The 23,360-nt window shown below is 34.2% G+C and overlaps 1 protein-coding gene across 12 annotated transcripts in view; it reads left to right on the top strand.

Moving 5' to 3' along the window:
• Nucleotides 1-23,360, top strand: part of Dmd (dystrophin) — a 2,168,746-nt gene that overhangs the window by 759,118 nt on the left and 1,386,268 nt on the right. For all 12 annotated transcript variants that reach the window (XM_074062730.1, XM_074062731.1, XM_074062740.1 and 9 more), the window contains one exon: nucleotides 15,989-16,112. In XM_074062730.1, coding sequence (XP_073918831.1) covers nucleotides 15,989-16,112 — 124 coding nt within the window. The remainder of the gene's footprint in view (nucleotides 1-15,988; nucleotides 16,113-23,360) is intronic.

Raw genomic sequence — 23,360 nt, forward strand, 5'->3', positions numbered from 1 at the left:
GATGACAACAGTAAACTGGGTCAGTTCCCTTCTTGTCAGCATCCTGACTGGGAATGACCTTACCAACGAGTCCAGGCATCCCTGTCTCATGACTCCCCCCGCCATCCGTGGTCAGGACCAGGGAAAGTGTACTGGTTGGGTTAGACCACCTGACCAATGCAGTGCAAAAAGAGAAAAAAAAAACGCTAGGATCCTGCCTTTTATCTAACAGCAGGCAGCCTCTTTAATAAAGGCTACCTTTTTAACAAAGGATTACATTATCTGTAAAGTTAGAGAAGGGCATTCAGAGGGCATCCCAGGCCAATAACAGTACCAATAAGGGACGACTAGTGCTAATATTTGGAGGGAAAATTTATGCTGAGGCCAAAAGTATAGGAAATTTTAAATGAGAAGTTTAGAGACCATAGTAACGTCCATTTTGCTATTTCTGGGACTATAACCTTGAGATAACAATTAGCTTACAAGGGCTAGGTTGGTCAGGCCCAAGGCATAAGGTGGCTGGGAACGAGGCTTTTGCAAAGCACCATTGCCCCCCTCCCATGCCCAGGATGAGTGATCCCATCCTGCAGTCTGTCGCCCTTCCCCCCTACTCATGCAAGCACGCCTGTGCACGTTTATTTTTCCTCTCATCCATTTTGGGGAAGTGTCAGTGGGCCACAGCCATTGCCATGTGTGGCTGACGGCCTAAGATGTGTTGGGTCCTCTCTATGGATTCTCTTAGCTATGGCAGGCATTCCTGCTGTGCCCAGGGTCTGGCATCCCAATGTATGAGCACGCCAGTTTGTTTTCCCTCCTCCCCTTGTGGGGGCAGAGTTAGGGTGTGAGTGTGGCAGCTGCAGTTTTTTTGAAAACACTTTTGCGGGACCAGGGAGGGAGCAGAACGGGTGTATTTTCCAAACTCACTGAAGGAAGCCCACAGCTATTTAGAACTGCTTGAGAAAGAGGAAGAAGAGGCTGAGGGTTGGGGGAAAAGAGAGTTTCCAGGCTCAACACATGAGGGATTATTGGTCATCCCTGCTGTCCAGGTTGATTCTGCCCAAAGGCAGTACTGGAGCACTGGAAACAAGGGGTGACCTGCACTCTTGGGCCATGGAGACCATGAAGGAAGCATAAGAGATCTGATTGTCTGTTTGCCGCAGACATGGCTGGAGAGGTCTGAGACTTAGCTGCCTTTGGAGCCTCAGGGCAGGTCAGGAAGTTGTGTCTCCAGCCTTTAGGTGATGCCGGGGAGTGCCCTGGCCAGAAAACCTTTTGTGGCTTGAAGACAAACTTTCCTTTCCACCGGCTGTTTTTGAACCTCCCCTTAAGCTGGTCAGATCTTGAAGGAGAGAGAGTTAGAGTTTAAGGAGAGGAAAAAAGAAAAAGCCTCCGGTGCATTGAAGTCAGGTTCCACCCACATAGCATTGGCAGTACAGTATAATCCCCCGTCTGGCCTCTGAGTTCCCTCAGATTGCCTGCCTTACAGCTGTCATGGGCTTGGAGCTTTTCCTCAGATTCCCAAGGGAGAAACCCTCCTTAACCAGAGAGAGAGAGTGAAAGAGAGAGAGAGAGTCAGCTTGAGAGTTCCACTGTAGCTAGGCCATGGTGGGGTATCTCTCCTGGAAAACAGACTCCATCGGAGTGCCAGACACTCATGGTCACATTCCTAGGCAGCCTTTCCCAGTTTGGCACAACCTATACTGACCTTGGTTCAGAAGATATTAGAAGATATTGGGTCCCTTCGTGGTCACCAAAATGTTAAATGCCAATGTTGAGGGTCCTAGCCTTCACAGGCCAGAGAACTGGCTCATGAGGCAGCTGAATGATGAGCCAAAGCTGGTATATAAAGTGGGATTTATTAGAGAGAAAGGAAAGGCTACAGCTAAGGTACTGCAGCGGAGCCCGGAAGCCAGTGGCTCACTGCACAGGTGAAGCCTGGGGTTTTTATGGATGTTCTAAATCTGGGTTAGGTGGGTTTTTCTCATTGGCCATGGATTTGTGGGCTTTCTTAGGTGAACTGGTTTGCTTTTCACCTTTATTGGGGGAAGGGAACAATCTTGAGAGCATTTTGCTCATCAGCCCTGTGACAGATCTGTATCTCTTCTTTAGGATGCAGAATGCAGGCCTCCATCACCTCAGAATGTAGGAATGATATTGCTCTCCATGGGGGATGGGATACTCACTCATCTGCCTTAGGTGTCTAGACCCAATAATAAGGAGGAGCATAGTTGAGTGCAAAGCCAACCCTTAAAAAGAAAATCTCTATTCCCTTACTTCTTATTGTTTTCTTCACCCACTTATTCTCTACATCAAGCACTGAATCTGTGCTCAGCAAGGTCACCCAGAGAGCTCCTTAATTGCCAGCTCCAAAGGTTACTCTTCAGTTCTTATCCTTCTTGACCTTTGTGCTATGCTTGACAATGATGTTTAGTCCCTTCTTGAAATTTTCTTCCCCTCAGTTTCTGGGACATTGTTCTCTCCCATTACTTTTCTCCCTTTAGCTTTCTGACTATGTCTTGTCAATCTCCTCTTCTTACTCCTTTAATGTCAGTCTCCACAACACTTGAATTTTTGTTTCATTTCCTTCTCATAACACTTTCTTTTCCTAGACAATATTATTTTTAATATTGTCTTTATCCACCATCTGTATCTTATAATTTCCAAATTAATATTTCCATCTCATCCTCTCTCCCAATGCTCATACCTATGTAATACAAATACTTACTGGCTATATACACTTGGATTTCTTCTAGAAATATGAAATGTAGTTCTGTAGTTTATATTGCATAGCCCTAGAGAGTGTCATTCATATCATATCCTCAGAATTTGTGTAGTGAACATCCTATGAAGACATTCAAACTTTAGTTTAGTGATATCATCACTAAATCCCTTCAAAGTATGCCTATTACATTCTTTTTAATTTATTCATTGCTCTGCATTAATGCTTCTTTCTTCCTAGTTCAGTCTCTGAAAATTTTCTACATGAAATTCTTAACTGATTTCTCTGCCTCTAGTCTCACCTTTCCTGTACATACTCTTCATAGTTTCCTGGAGAAATATCTTAAAATACAATTTTAATTAGATCATTCCTCTGCCCATAATTCTTGAAATAAACATCATAGAACTTCTTTTATGATCTTCAGTTTCCTAATTCAGCTTCACTGCATTCTAGTCTGTCCAGTTTGTATAAACTAGTAGTGCTACTCAAAATAGTCTGAAAACTGTTTATTAGCAGTTCATAATGAGATAAGGAGTTTCTTTGAGAATACAAATCAGTGCACTGCTTCCTTTGTCAAGGAAGTTTGGCAATTAAAAATAAAATCACATGAAATAGTGTGCTTATTGTCTTGATTAATTCTCTGGTGAAAACACTTACAAACTAGTTAAAAATAAGCTCACAAACTGGCCACTAACCACATTTAGAGTGATACCACCCTTCACTTCAGCTTTAATTAACCACTCTTTTATCTCCAAATGCTTTATATTCTCTGTTGCTTCTGTTTCTTTATACCTGCTGTGCTCTTTCCATAAGATTCTTTTTACACACCTTCCTTTTTCTACTCCTATATTCATTGCCTCCTAAATTAAGTGCCCTATCTCTCTGGGAACAACATTTCCTAAGCATTCCTCAGATTTCTTAATATTTTCATCAAAGTGCTTGCCATATTAAATGTAATGAGTTTATTTTTACATACCTATATTTCTGGTAATCTCTTTGGGGGAGAAACCATTTCTTTTCAACTCTAGATTGCAGTGTTTTACTTAGAAGTCAGCACAAAGCATGTATTAGGTAAATATTCATTGGATGTTGAGAGGTTATTTGTCAGAGTTTTGTCATTGTCCTGTTAGGAAGACACAAGCAACATAGGTGTTTTGAGGAAAGGAGGCATAACATTTGGCATTGCCTAAGAGGGTAGTAGAAAGCATACCACAGGAAAAGGAGAGACAACTCATTAGCAGCATCAGGAAGCTGCTAATATCCACAGAGCTGAGGGAACAATATGGGACAAGTTATATGATCAGAGGCCAGAATCTGGGCCTTCTAACGGGGATGAGACCACAATTGACTTCTAGGCAGAAATTGGATATTTGTAAAGGAGGGGGGAATTTAGAGAAAGCTGAGACTTAATTATTAACTTACAATAGGTGTCTTCCCACTCTCACATTTGTATGATAATATAAAATATTATTCTTATTCTAGCATCTGAGAATGTTCCTAGTAAGTCTTCTCTAGTAAGAAATCTTTATGTGTTTTAATAAATATGTATTATGACACCAAACACACTTAAAAATGATGAATGGCTGCTGTAGACTGAATTGTGCACTTCCAAAATTCACATGGTATGTGAGGGTATTTGGAGATGAAATTCTTGGGGAACAATTAGTGTTAGATGAAGTTTTGAGGATGAAACCATGCCTAGGGTAGTAATACCCTATAAGAAGAGATACAAGAAAGCATGCTGGCTTATGTCCACACTGACGTGTGAGGAGACAGCAAGAAGCAGGCCAACTACAATCTAGGAAGGGGGCCTTCACCAGAAACTGATCCTGCTGGTATCTTGATCTTGGATGCCAGCTTATACAACTAAAAGATATATTTGTTCTTTAAGCCACTCATTCTGTGGCATTATATTATGGCAGCTTGAGCTGACTAAGAATTGGCTTTGTAAAACAGTGAGATTTACTTTCTGTCTTAACTAAACTTCATAGAGATACTCACCAAAAGAAGTAGAAGAATTGAAACAGGTCATGAGGCTTGGGAAGTAGCAGTGGGGCAATAAGAATATGTCAGATTTAAATGGATTTCCACATTGCACTAGATAGTTTCTGATCCCTGACTGGAAGTTATTTAACTTTAAAGACCCACAACATAAAAAGCATGTTGAAGTTCTTTAAACTCAGTGAGCTTTCACACTGAGAGTGTTTAAAGTTTAAATTGCATCCCACAGGGTCCAAGGCACATCCTGTGTGTGGTGGGTTTCTTTGAATACTCCTGTAGTCAGTATGAGTCTACAGTATTTCAGGGAGTAACAGCAACATTAGTTTTCATGCTAACTTTACTATTGATTGAACTGAAGACCTAATGGATCCCTATGATTTATAAACCACTCCAATTGTAGTAGTTGTAAGCAATACTTAAGCCTTCCATCAGGAAGCTTGCATAAACTAAGTCTTGAAAAGAAAAGTACCAATAAAATGTTGGAAGTTAAGAAAAGCTCACTTCCTGCTTGACAGTAAGGTCTAGAAGTCTCATGGATAAATTAGTATCTACTAGACAGTTAAAGTGTAAAGAAGCATTGAACACAATATGAAGGAAAGTGCCAGTTCAAATGCAGGGGATACACCACATACAAGCAGAACTTAGAGCAGAAGCATGGATAAAGGAAGAAGAGAAGTAGGTAATGAAGCTGAAACAGTGAGTTTGAGTATGTAGTAAAGAAAATATTCAGTGCCAGGCTAAGGAGTGTAGACTTTAATCTTTTAGTCATGAGGAACCAGTACATACTTTTGAGAGAAAGCAATACAATAATGGCTATGAGGAACCATAACATTTTGTCCCCACTGAAGAGTAAGCCATCTCACATTTACTCCATAATATAGGAAGGATGGTGGTCGTGCCATTTTTCTCTAATTGACCAAAGAATAAATATATTAGGCATTGTGCATCATATATTTTCTTTTGGTACTACTCAGCTTTGCTGCTGTATGTAGAAAGCAGTCATAAAAATATGTAAATAGTAAACATGGCTGTATTCCAGTAACATTTTATTTCCAAAAGCTGGTGGTAGGCCATATTTGTTCCATAGTTTGCCAATACCTAAAGTGTAAAATAGGGAAAAATTTTTGGCTGTTGATGATTTTAATTATCTTTTCTGTATCTATGTTTGCAGCTTTTATTCTTGTTATTTCAACAATGAATTTTATCAACCCTTAAAATGGCAAAAACAAATACAAATACCCTCACACATGAGAAAATGAGAAGTGGCAAAGGGCTGGCTTAAACCCATTTAAGAAAGAGTTATAAAAGGTAGTAATCATAGTAGCAATATGTATGGCTTCTACCATATGTTAAGCACTCTTCCAAATACTTTATACCTATTAACATATTTAACACTTAAAATAGCATTATAAAACAAGCTGCATTATTGTCTCCCTTTGCCAGCAAGAATAATGAGTCACTGAAAGTTACGGTGACATGCTCAGTGTCCCATAATTTATAGGAAGCAGGGCAGACAGGATTTAAACCCAGATAAGCTAGCTCAGGATTCTGCATTCTCAAACCTTGTGCCTTTCTATCTTTTGATTAGTTAAGAGGGATATTATCCAATTCATTAGCTAAAATCAGAATCTTGACTGAGATTCTTTAAGAATTTGCCAAATTCTGTCTGTGGTAACCAATGCTTAACTCTAGATCATGGCTTTTCTACACTTTGAAATTTCATTGACTTATAGGGTCCCATGGGATCATTTTACTATCTTTAAACACAGAGAACTTTTTCATTGAAAAATTCTTTAAAAAGAGTCTTCTTCAACATTAATGTATAAATTGAAGTCTTATATAATAGAACTGTTCTACTAAGTGCAAGATATCTGGTATTTACTAATGTTTTAACTCTATTAAATAATGGCATAATTAACAACTTTCTTGTCATGTATACTTAATATCAGTTCTAGTGTCAGAAATGTACCACCAGATTGGAATTTTAGATATTTTAGGAAATTAAGAAAATCTGCAAAATAATAATAAATTAGAAGAAGTATTTTAAACTGACAGGAGAGCATAAATTAGCAACTATTATTATAGTTTAAGTTAATGGAAAAGCTCACAAATAATTCTCTGATGGTAGAGACTTATCAAATGTGGACATAATCCAGAATAGCACAGACATAACCACTAAATTATATTGTACTACAGAGCAATACATAGTAATTTCATATTGATTTTTCCTTATTTTTAAAATATGGTTTCCCTTTCATTTGGAATAAAAGAAAACTAATGTAGTAAAAATCTTTGGATTCAGGCAGACCTGGATTTGAATTTTAACTCCATGCTTACTCTTTGCTAAAATCAGTATCTCTAAAACTTTCTGTTCATGATCTATCTATGAAAATTAAAACTGTAATAAATAACATTCAGGGTTGCAAGTGAGATTAAATTTTCTTCCTGAAAGCATGTGACACCATCAAAATGCTTAAAATTATATCTTTCCTTTTTATCCTTTAACTTGATTTACCGTAAATTTAACATTAAAAAAACTTAATCTAGATGATATAGGGATTTATAGAGCATATTTGTAGAGCATGAGAGCCCACATATTTATAAACCATTAAAAAATTAGGTAAAATCAATGACCTTGGGGAAAACTATTGAATCACACAGTCAAGAAAATGCCACTACATTATATGAATTAAGAATGTCTCCCTAAACTGTGGACATATTCTCTCAAAGGATTCTATATATATAACTTCAAGATACTTTTATGTGTGTGTCAAAATGGTTGAAAGCATTTTACCTGTGCATCTGAAGGTGTTTTACTAACATATACTTTGTACACCATTTTATCTATATCTTTGGGCATTTTATTTTTCTGTGTAAGAAACCTCCCATGAAGAATCCATTTGTCACCATGTAACCATTATGTAGATAAGAATATGAAAGGAAAGCCAAATTGAACCCCAGACAGCCTCTGAAAGGGCATGTGTGCCCTCTAGTGACTCACATTTATTTCTCACAAGGACATTTATAGCTTTCCTTTTTGGTTTCATCATTTTAAATAAACTTCAAATTTTATTTTAAAATAAATGGTTCTGTATTTTCAACTCAAGCATATTATATTGTATGATCATAGATTTATTACTATGACAATATTTCATCTATCACTTAAGAGAATATTTCCACTTAAATCACTGTTTTAAGGTGATTTCTTGCACAGAACTGTGTTTCAAAGGGACTTTCAATTTATTGAAAATGAAAATGGGCTTCAGGCATCTGTGGCTTACCAAAATTGTACTTCCAAATCTCTGGGTCACAGGAATTTTATCTGTATGCTTTCACAGTCCTTGGCATTATGACTAATTCATTTAATATTGTGGTTCCAACATCTTAGAATTGAGAGAATTTCTTTAGTTTTGACTGATTGAGATAGTTTCCTTGAATGTTACATGTATAGAAGATTAAAAAGACTTATTTGTAATCATGTCACACTTTATCATTAATGATGTATTATGAAATGGTAGAGGTTTAATATTAATTTAGGTAGAAAGATTATTTTAAAGTCATTATATATATGAAATATTGAAATATTTTGGTTATGTTTTAACTTTTCTGAGAAACAATATTTCTGCAGAAGTTTTATTCTGTATAGTACAATCTATCCTAGAGATATAATGATTGATATCAATGCCAGATAACTAATAGAAGTTTTCTGGCATTAGTACCTCAAAAATATTAAATCACTGACCTTTCCATAGATGTCAGTAGTTTATATACATTAAACATACATAATTTGGTATGCCATAATTAACAATGAAGAAGACACAATTTTGGACAAGATTTTATGTTTGGTCTAGACTTCAGATTTTCAGTTACACATTAAATAGGTTTGTTTTACAACAAGGTAAACTACAGAGAAATGGATTTTTTAGTATCTTTTAAAGATGCATTTCAGTGCAATCTGGAATAATTAAATTTTATTGTACTGAAACATTATTATTTTATGAGCAATGCACTTAAGTTTATGCATATAAAACTAAAAATACATTTAAAACCATGTAAACATAAGGAATAAGTTGCTTGATAGGAATGTTAATATAGCAGTAGTTTGTACTATCTGAAGATGGTATTTGTTCATATATATTTATTTTGGGTACCATGTAAACTCCAGAAAAGTGTTAATAGGCTTCTTGTTATAAGTGGGAATTCGAACATCCTTAGATTTAATTTGGTTTGTTTGTAAGATGAGTAGACTAATGTGACTGGAATATCAAAGCTGCAATCCATGCAAAGCTGACCTCAGCTTTGTATTTCAGGTTAAAGTCTTTTTAATGACAGAGATAAATAAGCATATTTATGTTAATTTTTTTCAATTATTTGTAAGTTTTAACTCAAGACCAGTTTATTGGTAGCTTTTAATTTGGTTTACCATTTAAATGAAGAAGTAAGCAAAGACTAGGGAAGTTAAGTAATTTACACAAGATTATAATGTAAAGACCAAAAATTAAAACCACTTCAGTGTATTTTCCAATTTGCTTCATTGAAAATTACTGAAAACTGTTGAGTATTAAGACCATAGATAGAACGGATAGAAAAAGAGAGAACAATAGAAGGTGTTAATCTGATTAAAGTATTATATATTCATGTGTGACATATACAGTGAAATCCCTTTAAACAATAAATATACACTTAAAATTGAAGGACAGGATTGTAAAACAGGTCATATGTGGGGGTGGTACTATTGGGAGGGGAGAGTGTGAATGGACAGGGCAAAGGAATGTGAATATGGTCTATGTACTTTATGTGCGAGTATGAAAATACAAGAATGAAATCTGTTGAAGTGTTTTAAGAAAGGGGTGACAATGAAGGAGAATGATCGAGGGGGTGAATCTAACCAAAGTACATTGTAAGCATATATGGAAATGTTAAAATAAAACCCATCTGTACAAGTAATATATTCTGATAAAAAGTTTTTAAAATAAAATCAAAACAACAAAAAACACCAAATTGTACTTAGCTTATTCTAGAAAAGGCACTTGATGTCCTGCCCAATTTTAAAAACATTAAAAAGTGTTAGGTTATGACCTAAATTTCTTCTGCAAAAATTAAATAATTAAATAACACTTTTAAACATACAAATACATGCAAACACAAATATACTAAATACTAACATATTTCAGACTATCATGTGACCCTATCTACCCTCCCCTCACCAAGGAAAATACACACACAAAAAAAATCTTGATTTTCGAGGGCTATTAGCTAAATGTGGCCTTTTTTTCCTCATAATTCTAAAAATGCAATAATTACTATCTATTTAGCACATCTCAAAGTCCTAATTGTACAGTTTATGTCAGATTTCATTTGGTATTTTTACATATCTCTGATTCATACTTAACTTGTGTTCCATTTATTCAATCTTTAAAGCAAATATAATAAAAGAAGCATAGTGTCTTTGTGTAGTAGGAAAGTTGAAAGGGAAAGCATTAAGGAGAAGTTGTTCATGAAAAAATTCACAGAAGAGATATTTCCTTGATCAGAGCCTTGGAAAATAATAATGGTAGATGCCCAGATTGTCTGCAATCAGTAGAGTACCTGTATTATAATATGGGAGTAAAATGCTTTCTGAAGTAATCTGAAGATGAAAAATGAGGATGAAAACTGTAACAAAGAAGATAGAGGTGTGACTCAATTGGTAAAGCACCTTGCCAGCAAGCATAGAAGTTCCTGAGTTCAAGCCCCAGTACTTCCCCCAAAACAATATAGCAAAGAACATTTAAAAATTTGAAGTCCAAAATGATTCTCTGTATTAATACTAAAAAGACTCCTAGTTTTCATTAATAGGAAAACCTATTTCCACCTAATTAAAATGTACACTAAAAAATTGGTTGATAAGATTCAAGCCTAGAGCCCTGAGACCCAGCAAAAGTTCACATATTTCAGTGATGTCAACACTTTAGCTTTAGGTTTCTAAAGATGAAGCTCATAAGATTTTATGAAACTTGATGTGCAAAGAGGTTTAAATATGTAAAGTGGCCATCAATAACCTAGATCACTAGTGATCTAGGAAGCTTGGAGGATTTTTACTTTCAAAGTTTACACATTTGGGAATGCTGAATTCCAAATGCTAAATGGAAAGTGACTGAATTAAAGTTTACACAAATGTGTCATCTCAGTTTAATATTTTGCATGGCAGTCACTGTACAGATAATGTGAAAGAAACACAGTCAGTGCCCCTTATGAGACTCCTCTGACATAATTAATATAGTTATTGTACAGCACAAGAACTGTGCAATGATAGACTATTGAAATTCAGAATTGACAACTTTTTAAAATGAAAGCATATAAGTATTTCTCTAGTTCTTTGATTTGTTTTTTTGTTTGTTTTGTTTTGTTTTTGGCAGTACTGGGGTTTGAACTCAGGGCCTCCCACTTGGTAGGCAGGCACTCTACCACCTGAGCCACTCCACTAGTTCTTTGAAATTTTTTCTGTGCTTTTGTCTTTTAATTTATTTTAAATGTTTATACCCACACAGATATCTCCCAATGTTGTTCATAAAACTGTATAATTGGAACTTATTTGCATCACCTTTATGGGACATTCACCTGGACAAGATTGAATGGATTTGTGCAATATGATTTTGAGGGACCATTTATCTGAGTATTTGCTACAAATGCATCATACCTTTGATATATTGAAACTTTCAGAAAGGGGAATAGTTCTTTGAATAACATTTATAATGTAGAAATGAACTCTTCAAATAAAAGCAATCATAGACATGGTTGTTATGTACTATGGTACCTTACAAATTTTAACTTTTAGTATTTTGCTCATTTTTCCTATTTGTTGATTTTTTATTATTGTACTGGGGGTACATTGTGACATTTACAAAAGTTCTTATACTGTATCACAGGTGAATTCACCCCCCCCAGGAGTAATGTGTTTGTACAGGAGGGGAAATTGTCACTTTATTGGCAATCCGAAATAACAAAATGAGATTTTAAGATATGCTTAAAGAAAATAGGACAGAATTTCATCAATAATTATTACAAGAAGAATTGTTTGGTGAATAGAGAATAAGAAGTCATAATTTTCTTAATAGATAAAGAATATTTTAAGTTAGTTAAAGGTAGACTGGATTCAAGGGATAGAGACTGTGATATAGACCGAAATACATTAAGTGCAGAGTGAAGTGTATGAAGAGATTAAATAATAAGCCATATATTGGTGGACAGATTCTGAGGTTGTAGAGGCCAATTATTAGCAACTTACCATATATCAGTTCATTAACAGTGGTTTCACAAGAGTTTTAATAGTAGTGAAAAAATATGGGTAGAAATGAATAACTTTATGAAGGGAAAATACATGCACAGAATCCAAGTTTTAATATGATACTGAAAATAACTCTTCAATGTTTTCCTTGAGCATTTTTAAGTTGGTAACTTTAGTTGGTGATTAAATACCCAAGCCTGAAAATACCACCAGCAAAGCATGGGGAAGTGTAGTTAACACCTAATTCATAAGCATATATAGATATAAATCAGAAGTCTGTTAATTTCCTATGCATCTCAGCAAGTCTATGTGAAGAATATTCAATAGCAGGGGAAAGTGAGAACTATATGACAAACCGCAGAAAGTGATGAAGCAACAAATGCCAAGTTGATAAGAAATTAAATAAATGTGCAATTCTTACTTGGAAGTCAAAGTCTAAGTAGGATTTAAGAAAGAGACTGCATTCATGGTGCAATGGACATGTCAATGAGCCTCGCACTGAATATAGGCCATTGGCACTCAGTGAGAGCACATGGGAGGCCTTTTCAAACTTTGCTTTTCCTTCCCCTTCACTCTTCGATTCTCACTGCTGACATAAAGAGATGGGAATGTCTACTGTCAGTATACTTGGGGGAAACCATGCTAAAATCTGACAATTAACTGCAAGAACGCTAAGGGATGCTGTTGAATGTTAGATATTAGAGTGTAGGCTGACTGGATATTATATTGGGGCAGACAAAGTTTTACAAAGAAAATCAGAGATATAGTTAAAGAAGTGTTCCCAAATATAAGCAATGGAAAAGAAACATAAAAATGAGATTAGGTTGGAAGTGGAATTTGAAACATCTAAGAGGTGGATATATACTTCACAGATTTCCCAGGAAATCAATGTGTCATAATGAAGATATAAAAAAGAAGTCTAAACATTAGGGTAGCATAAATTCATTTGAATTTTGATTCATCCCATTTCAGAAAGGAAATGTAATATATTAATCTATGTGCTTATGACTAGATATGTTTTACCAAAGCAAAACACTTCATTCAAAACTGTCCTAGCAATATTTAAAATCCCCTTTTAAAATGTGTAAATTAAAAAGGAGTGTAATCATACTCCAAACTATCTTTATATGAAAGGGAAGTTTAAGCACCTGGTGCATTCCATTTTCAAATTTATAAAACCAGACAAAAAAGATTGAAGAAGAAAGACCTTCTCTGTAGGATTTCACATTCTGTTGCTTGAATTGATCTGAATTATTAGGACTACATGCCAACTGATGTCCAGACCTCCCTGAAAATCTTCACAGAGCAACAAGCAGACAGTTACCATGGTGTTGACTCCACAAAGCCTTCATTGTGTAGAGATAACAAATTTACTTGGCAGAACCTCTAATCTAAATGCTGATTTGATACTAATTCATTGAAAAGGTGATTTTGGTTATCCTACAAAAAGTCCCAGTTTGAACTGAGCCCCCAGATCTGGGTCTAAAACATTCTTATTTAATCAAATATATACTTCACTAAACAAACTTCTTCATGATATGGGCTTATGCATTCTCATTCATGCTATTCATGAAGTTAATACTATGTCTCATAGTAAGTATTTAGTATTATTTTGTAGCAGAAAAAAGATATCTGTCTCTTAGTAGAGGAGAGGTGCAATTTCAGAAATTTATATATCTAAAAGTCTTATAAAGTTTATTTGTTTCCCTTTATTGTTGTACTGGGTAGGGGTACATTTTGGCATTTACAAAAGTTTTTACACTGTATCAAATATTTGGATTCACTCCCTCCACCACTCTCCTTCCCTGATTCCTGGAATAGTTTCAACAGGTATCATTTCTGCATTTACATACATGTGTACACATTTTCTGCACACTATTCACCCTCCTATCCCCTATCCCTGCCACCTCCCTCCTCCTTCTAATATTGTCATGAAAACACTGAATAAAATTACAGATTGTGTCATGAAAATATTGTAAACCAAGAAAATAATTGTCTATTCTTGCCTGATTATACTGTATGCTACTGATATGTTCCCTATAGGTTCCAAATTTTAAGAAAATTAAGACATGGAAAAACCATAGAATATCCACTGAAATACTTAGGCATGGGATAGACTGACTATCAGGTATCTTCCAATGGATTTAAAGAGTTGATTTCAAGTATATAAGAGTTGTTATGGAGAAGTTACAGCTTGGTGATTAAAGAGGCTTCATTGGTATCTTAAATTTTATGTTTTCTTTGGTTCTACAAACTTCCTTTAAAAATTAAGTTTTTTTGTTCTGAGAATTTTTGCTTATTTGTTTGTTTTGTTTGTTTGGATAAGGTTTGTTTAAAAATTTTGCATTTGATGACCTCTAAATTTCCTTGTCATAGATATTTATTGGTACTGATAAAATCTAGGAGCTCTTTCTGGAGAAAAAGTGACACACATTCCTAATTGTGCCTGGAATTTGAAAGAGATCCCCTCACCCCTCCAACTCATCTGTAACTCCTTTTTTCTTGAATTATTTACATTTTCTTTTTAAAATTTATTACTTTAAATTTATAAATAATATGCATATTGTTATAGCATAAAATGTTTTTATATATGCATGTATTGTAGATGGCTAAATTTAAGCTAATTAACATTCATTTCATAAAATACTTATATTTGTGAATGACAGTATTCAAAATCTATTCTCTTAACAATTTTTTTCATATTGTATATTGTATATTGTTATTAACCATAGCCACAATGGTGTACAGTATATCTCCTGAATGTATTCCTCTTAACTGGAACATTTTATCCTTTGGCCAACACATTCTCAACTACCCACTCTCTCTGCTAGCTCCTGGCAACCACCATTCTTCTCTCTGATCATATGGGTTTAAATATTTTAGACTGTACATATAAGTGAGAACATGCATTATTAATCTTTCTATGTCTGACTCATTTCACTTAGAATAGTGCCTTCAAGTTTCCTAGATATTGTCATAAATGCCAGAAAATCCTTTAATTTTTGTTAAGTCCATAGAGTATGTAATTGTATGTGTATATACCACATTCCTTTATCCTTTCACCCATTGAAGAACACTTAGGTTATTTCCGTATCTTGGATCTTCTTGACCTGAATAATCTAACCAGAATCAACATTCCCAGTAGCTCCAAAGATCTGTGGAAAAATAATGTTTTAAAACAGCAGGTAGGTACCAGATATTTGTTACAACAGAATAGCTCACAAAAATTTCATAGCCTAATGCAGCAGTTATTTACCATTTCTCACAGCACTGCAATTCAGGAACTTTGTCCCTGTGTTGTGTTAGCTAGAACACTCATTGGTTTAGTTCAATTGCTGTTTAGATGGATCAGAAGGTCAAAGGAGCTGCTTCATCCTTTTCCATGTAGCCTCTCCACATGGATAAATCAAACCTACTAAAAGCATTGGACACAATGCTTTAAGCACAGTCATTGGACTTCCTATATCATGATTGTCTTCTCCAAGTGTGTGTTCCAAGAGGACAAATTACAATGTATGAGCACTTATGAAGCCCTTACATGGGTTACTGTCAATAATATCCCATTTGTCATAGCAAGTTGCTAGTCAAACCCAGGGATAATATGATTAGAAATTGTATGATGGCATAAATAACTGAATTATGGTTCAATTGAGTGTACCAACAGGAATTTTAAGTTTCTCATATATACTTTTAAAAAGTAGTCATTTTCAGAAGTCTTAATTTTTCAAATAGTACAAGCATTTAAGCAGAGGCTGGATGATAGCATATAGGAGATACTGTTTAGATGGTTTTGCATTGTGGTGAATAAAATGGCCTACATGATCATAAGACTCTAAACCAAAGCTGACTCTAAAGTGAGCCCTCTGAACTAGGGAAATAGTGGCGCTATGAGCAGTAATAAGAGAATCAGGCTGGAGTCTTAGATTGTGAGAAGAATGATAAATGTGAATAAATTGCTTTTATTTCTACATAGAAGAAAGATGTAATCAAGAAATAATGAACTTTATTCTTTGCTGTCATAGGTTGGATGTCGATATAACTGAACTTCACAGCTGGATTACTCGCTCTGAAGCTGTGTTGCAGAGTCCTGAATTTGCAATCTATCGCAAGGAAGGCAACTTCTCAGACCTTAAAGAAAAAGTCAATGTAGGTTCTGCATTAAGTCCATTTTCCTCTTTTGTGCTGCTTTCAAATTCTGTGGTTTTAAAATCTCTAATTTTATTAGAGGTTTTGGGATTAAAGCAAAATGATACAATGTTTTTAATACATAAAATATTTTAGATACCAAGCAAAATCAGACTTCACTCTAGAAAAATCTTCCCATATGCTACTATGAACAATCACAAATCTTCTTTAACTCATGTATAATTTAACTGTATATGATCAAATTTGTAAAATGAACTCAAATGATTTCCCATCTTATATTGTTCTGTTATCTCAAGGCTGAGTCTTAGGAAGCTTTCAGAATAGAATAGAACAGAATAGAATAAATTGGAGTGCAATAGAATAATAGATAGAGTTCTTAGAAATACTAAAGACCCTGCTTATGCATTATCAAAAGTTATTCTTCATGGTTATTAATATTTATCATAAATTATTACAGGTTTGTATGTTCCAGATGTTAATGTGTTGTATGTTAACTAAAAGTTGTCCACTCTCCCTCAATATTGACTTATGATAACAGAGAGCTTGTTATTTTATTCCTATCTGAAATAGTACAGTTTGGAACTTCACAACAAATATATTTTTTAATTAATTTAATTAGAGGTGGGAGATTATCAGCACTTTGATTTTTCAACTTCAACAATTATAAAATATTCAGATTGGCATATAATTCATAACATTTTGTCAGAGAATATCTACAAGGTAGAATAAATACAGGGATCAGGTTACAGAAACATGAATATCAAATAAATTTAGTCATAGGAATGTCACATGTAAGTGAGTCTTTCTAGCACCAATTCATGATCTATAAAGTCTATCATATGACTACAAATACAACACTACCTTAGATATAAGGGCATATTTTCTGTGGGTTGGAAATTTTGGAGAGCAACAACCAAAAAAAGATATTTTGGGAAAAACAATGTGTTTTTTAGGTTGTTTAAGTAGGAAAGATAATTTCACTATAGTTCTTCTTAGGGTCAAGTACTTGTATTTACAAATTGGTAAGTTATTTAAAATTCCTTATTAGGTTTATAAGATCTACTGTTGCTAGCATTATAATAGACTATTTTAAATAATTTCAAGACTGAAAATATGATTGACATTTTAGTTATGAAATTAAACTGAAAGATAATGTGTAACAAAATAGAAAATGAGCAAAATGTCTTTTTTTCACAGTATGCTTATTTGAAAGTACATTCTTTGCTATAGTTTTTGAGAAAAATTCTAAAAGCAGAAAATTATCTAGGAAAAATACACTCTAATTAAGTCTCAAAATTCATATGGCATATATATGCACTAAAAGTATGAATCACATTGGGTATTTTATTAGCTAATCAAATATTTTATTGATCTGATTTGTATACCTATCTGTTTGTCATCTTATTTCTGGATCTTAAAACAGCTTTGAGAAAACTGGAAATTTGAGTACCAGCATTTTAGGAATATAAATTCAAATTTTCCTGTCATAATATGGCTACCTAGAAGCAATTTGCATTTAATCAATAGTGTCAACATCAGCCTGGAAGTCCTAAAAAATGTACAATATTATATAAATGGTATTCTGATGCCTTGTGAGTCACCTTTATCAACTTGAACTCTCATTTTCTGAAATAACAACTTCATTCTTAATTGCCTACTAAAATAAGACATGAAATGATTTACTGAGACATTTTCTTCAGACTAAATATAATATATATGTATTAAAAGTCCTTGAGAGGAGTACATAGTAATGACGATGGATATCCAGTTAAGATGTACATTCATTTTCTTAACTTCTTCACCTGTCAGTTTATGTAAGTTATTTTGAACTCATGGGAGGCTCATCTCATGAACTTGAGTGGTATTAATTCATTTTTAGGCATCCATTAAAAATGACTGAGCATTATCAACTCTTCTTCTTTCACTTGATTCCTTCATTCATTTCTAGCTTTAAAATATTTTTAGCCAGTGAGAATAGCCTAGGCCATTGTCAACTTCAGTTTCATATATTTTCAAATATGAAACCATTAAACTGAAACATAATTTTTCTTCTCTATCGACCATATGTATTATTTATATAATGAGCAAATCTATTTACTTAAACACAGAAATCTATGGAAACTTTCTACTCAAAGTGTTTCCCTAGATTACAAATATTGGCATTATCTGAGAGCTTTTAGAATTATAGAACTTCAGACCTAGTGAATCAAGATCTGCTTTTGACCAAGTTCCACATGTGATATATAAACATAAAGATTTGGGAATCCATATTTCAGAACATAGTGTGAGATGTTGCCAGGCTCCTACTTGGTCCCTCTCTAATTCTGTAAATGTCACCATGGTTCAGAATTTTTGGCTGAATTAACAGATTCCAGCTACTTAAATTCTTGAAAGTATCACATGTTAGTGTAAATTAGTAATTAAAAAGTAGCCTCCTTTAGTATTTTTCCTCTCTCTTCATATCTCTAAAAACTGCTTAAATTCACTCTATTCCTATCACCACAACCCTGATTAAAACTAATGCATTTGCCTCTGTTTAAGATGATAATCTCCTAGCTGGTTCACCCTGCCTCTAACATTGTATTCCTATAGAAGTTCATACCATTTTTTCCAAAGTGAACTTGATAAATAATACATGTTATCTTTTTGTGTTTCTGTTTATAATAATTTGAGAAAATAATAAGAGTAGCTTGGCCCTTCCATTGGGTCTTGGAGTTCCTAGATGCTGCTCTGGCACTTGCACCTAGTCTCTGATGTTCTCCTCCTGAATGGGAACATTTGTTAAGAATGACAGCACCAGACAAGGTCACTCCATTCACTCAGGATAAAAACAAAAACACTTTATAATCTCTTCTGAATACAGATAAAAAAAATTTCAAGACACCACAAATGACCAAATATCCATCATCTTTACTAATATCACAGATTATCTTCTTTACCAATGATAGTTTTAGCCACTCTACATTCCTCCTACCACCTAGATTTTTTTAAAAAAGACACCAATAATAGAGATACACCTACTTCCATACAGAACACAAGTAAAACAAAAGATAACAAAACCCCATTTCCTTGATTCCAGTCACTTAACTGAAGTTGAAATATGATAATGAAAATAAGCACTTTCTAATATCCTTTTAGATAACCATACTAGTAGCTCCTTATTACATGATATCTTTCTTATTGCGACAGGAATATCAACCTAAATTTGTTAATTTCCAGTACATTTCTGGTGGTCTTTGGCTAAAATATATTGACAAAGCCTACAATGCTTTGATTCCTGATTACTTACTCATACTGATTTCCAGCCATTATCTTATTGAAATCACATGATTGTTGGTTTCTAGGAATCAGGGACTGAAACTTATTTCATTTCTCATTGTTGTTGTTGGGTTTTAGTTTTGGTATCCCAGAAACTAATACAGGACCTGGTACGTAAACCAAAAAATGTTTTAACTTAATGATGGAATGATTTTTTAAGCTCCACGGGAATGTTTAATGACAAGCTTTCTTAAAAATATGAAGCATATAACAACTTCTAAATAAATATTTGTGTGAATAAGTTACTTTTCTATCACAGGGTAAAACTTCATTATAGAATGCTAAGTGAATAGAAAATTAATTGCTTCTAAAGACAGGGTAGGACCATAAGGAATCCAGAACTTACTTCAATATTATTTGAGATACTTTAAGAGAGAAGGCTATTAAGAGATTCCAATACAGAAAGAAAAAAAACCTCATAAAATATTTTTAATCCTTTTATTGAAGAATTAATGAAGTTTTTTGTATATTTGGATAGTTGTTTTACATATTTTTCTTTATATTAGAAAATTCAATAGCCTTTTATTTTGTACATTAAGTTATATGTTTTAGAATTCACAATTTCCTGATAACTAAGGATTATTCTGAGCCCATATTTTATTTTATAATACAAAAGACATTTCTAATAGAATAGCTCATAATTCTTTGAAAATATATTCTTTAGTTGAAATTAAATATAATAAATATTTTAGATTCTCATTAAAATTTTTTAAACTTATCACCCTGTGTTAAACATATGTTGAGTAAAGTATCTGATATTCTATATGTCAAAATAATTTCAAAACTATTTGTTCTGTTTCACTATATGAATATTTTAAGATTTAAGTAATTATATTTATATGAACATTTATACAGATATACATATATGATAAAGAGAGATATATAGGGAAAACAACACATACAGAAAAGCTGGACTGTTATCCTGAGGAAAAATATTAGAGAAAGATATTATCATTCCATTTTCATACATGAGTATATATTATTTCTAATTATCCTCCTACATCCTTTTTTTATAATCTCCCTCAAACCACTAGTATCAACCGCCAAACCGGACCTGTTTTACATTCCTGTTCTCCATTTTTGACAAAAGACATTTTTTGAAAATGGGAAAATGAGACTTGTTGAAACTACTGTAGGATTGGGGGGAGAAGGGGATAAAGGAGAATGGTGGAGCATGTGATTTCAACTATGATATAGTGTAAGAAATTTTGTGAATATCACAATGTACCCCCAGTATAACAATAATGTGATAATAAAAATGATATTATCAAGGGTAGATATATTTTCATGGACAAAATGACTTCAAGGAGTTTGCACTATCAGTACTTAATGCTTTAAGAAACATTGTACCTGGCAATTATGAAATTGGAAACTTTCATGAAAAAAAATGCCCTGTGTGATAATGATGATTGAAGACTGTCTATATGTATTTGGAGTAATGTTAAAGATTAAATACATATAAAACGAAGTTCATAGTTGAGAATTTAGATGATAGCCTTGTCATTGGAAATAAAGGAGAAAACTACAGAGGATGGATGGATAGATAGATAGATAGATGAAAGATAGATATAGCTGCATATACATTCTTTATATTTAAATGTGTATACACACATGTAGATGTGTATGTGCATAAAGAAACAAAGAAAGGAGGCAGGAGGATCATATCTGTAGAAAAAACAAGGGAGTAAGGCTTTTTTGTTGTTGTGCTGGGGTGGGGGTACATTATGGCATTTACAAAAGTTGTCACAATGTAGCAAATATATCAAACTTGAATTCATCCCCTCCACTGCTCTCCTGTATCCTTCTCTCCCTCATTCCTGGAATAGTTTCAACAGGTCTCATTTTTCCATTTACATACATGTGTACACAATATTTGCACTATATGCACCCTCGCACACCCTTTCCCCACCTCCTCTCCCCTCCCACTGGTACCACCCCCCTAGGCAGGACCTGTTCTGCCCTCCTGTTCTCTGATTTTGTAAAAGAAAAAAAATGACATTTTTGCTGGTTTAAGATAGCTACACAGGGAATTTCCTTGTGGCACGTTCGTGTATATATGTATTATAGTCCAAATTGGTTCATCTCCTCTATTTTTCTTGCTACTTTAGTCCCTTTCTTATGGTGCTTTCAGCAGGTTAAAAAATTCTATATTCATTCCTGTATAGAGAATACATCAACCATATTCACCTTCTTAACTTCTTTCTTTTACCCTCTCCCTCTCGTATATGGCCTCCAGGAGAGTAAAACTTATTAAGTCTTAAGATATTGATTGTATATGGTACTTTTGTTTTCCACTTGGGTAATTGTATATTACCATTATTAGTACATAACCTAGAGAACAGACTGATATGCCCAACTCCCAATCTAATCTGTGGTTTTTAGAAGAATTTCGTTTAATCTAGCCTCACTTTACGGAGCTTGGAGCATCCTTCCCATGGATTGGTTCTGATTGCCGTACCTGCAGCTACCATAGTTTGTTGTGAGATATACCTTACAATAACTTCTTGGATTTGGGAAGAAGTCTGAATATTGCATATGGAGACACTATGGTACAATAGACCATGACCTTATTGTGTACTGACTACATACCAACCATTATTCTAGACATTGGCAATAGAGTAAGGAAGGAAATAGATGAGGGTACCTGGTATTATTATTACACTCTAGTGGGAAGGAAACAAATTAAGCAAGATTGTATATTAAATATATAGAATATCAGTGACAGGTTCTAAGGAGAAAAATAAAGGAGCAATGAGTGCACAGACATGTGCATATATAAGTGCGTATAGATAGAGGGGCACTAAACAGCCTCAGAAAGAAAGTATTACTTAAGTAAAGATAAGTGGGTGGTGAATTTACAAATAAGTGAGGATGGAAGACTCCAGGTGTGGGGAAGGGTAGGTGCATAGCCTTGTAGCAGAAGCTTGCCAATTGTGTAGGAAATATGAAAGTATGTGGCTGGAACAGAATAATCAAAGTGTTGATTAACAGGAGAAGAATTCAGTGGGTTTAGGAAGGTTAGAATCAGGCAGGGCTATGGTAAGGACTTAAGCTTTTACTCCGCTATAGAGCTCAGCTGACCCAGTCAGGCTTTTTCTGCTGAGAACATATCTCCAGAGCACAAAGATGGAAGTTAAAAGACCATTATACATTGTATATACACATATATCTATATATTTAGATATACATAGTATATATACATAAGTATATATATGTTTGTGTAAATTTATGTGTGTGCATATGTTTGTGTTTATTTGTATATCTATATATGCAAATATGTGTGTACTTATGTATACATATGCGTGTATTTATGTGTGTACATATATATTATTTTCATAGTGCTATGGATGGAATCCAGGGCTTTGTGCATGGGAGGCAACTGCTCTACTACTGAGGTATATCCCCATCGCTTAGTATATTTTGAGATATCCGTGGCCCACAGAGATGATGGGGTGCTTCAACTAGTGAACATAATGATAAAAATCTCTGGATGTGGCTTTGGATTAGAGCTGATAGAAGTTTTCCACTTTGCTGAACTGGGAGCAAAACCAGGGCTTAACTCATGCTAGGTAAAAGCTGTTCCACTGAGCTACATTCCCAGCACAAGCAAATAGGTCTTTTTGATTGATTTAATGTGGGGTTTCTAAGAAAGAAAGGATTCAGGAAGGATTGTGATTTTCCACATAGACTTTGGAGTTTTGGCCTGAGTGAATGGAAGTATAGATTTATCCCCATGATACCACAAACTTCAGACCTCAGGAAGATTATTAGGAACCAACAAAGGAGATTAAGCAAAAGAAGTCTTAGAGGCAACTGAAAACCCCATGTGCAAGTAGTCCAGAAACCTAAATTAGTAATTGCTTCCAAGAAGAAAAAGGAATTCTCTGAATAAAATTTTGATAAGTAATGTGAGGACTTAAGAGTCAGCCA

This window comes from Castor canadensis, chromosome X (assembly GCF_047511655.1).
Source record: "Castor canadensis chromosome X, mCasCan1.hap1v2, whole genome shotgun sequence".
Lineage (NCBI taxonomy): Eukaryota > Metazoa > Chordata > Mammalia > Rodentia > Castoridae > Castor > Castor canadensis.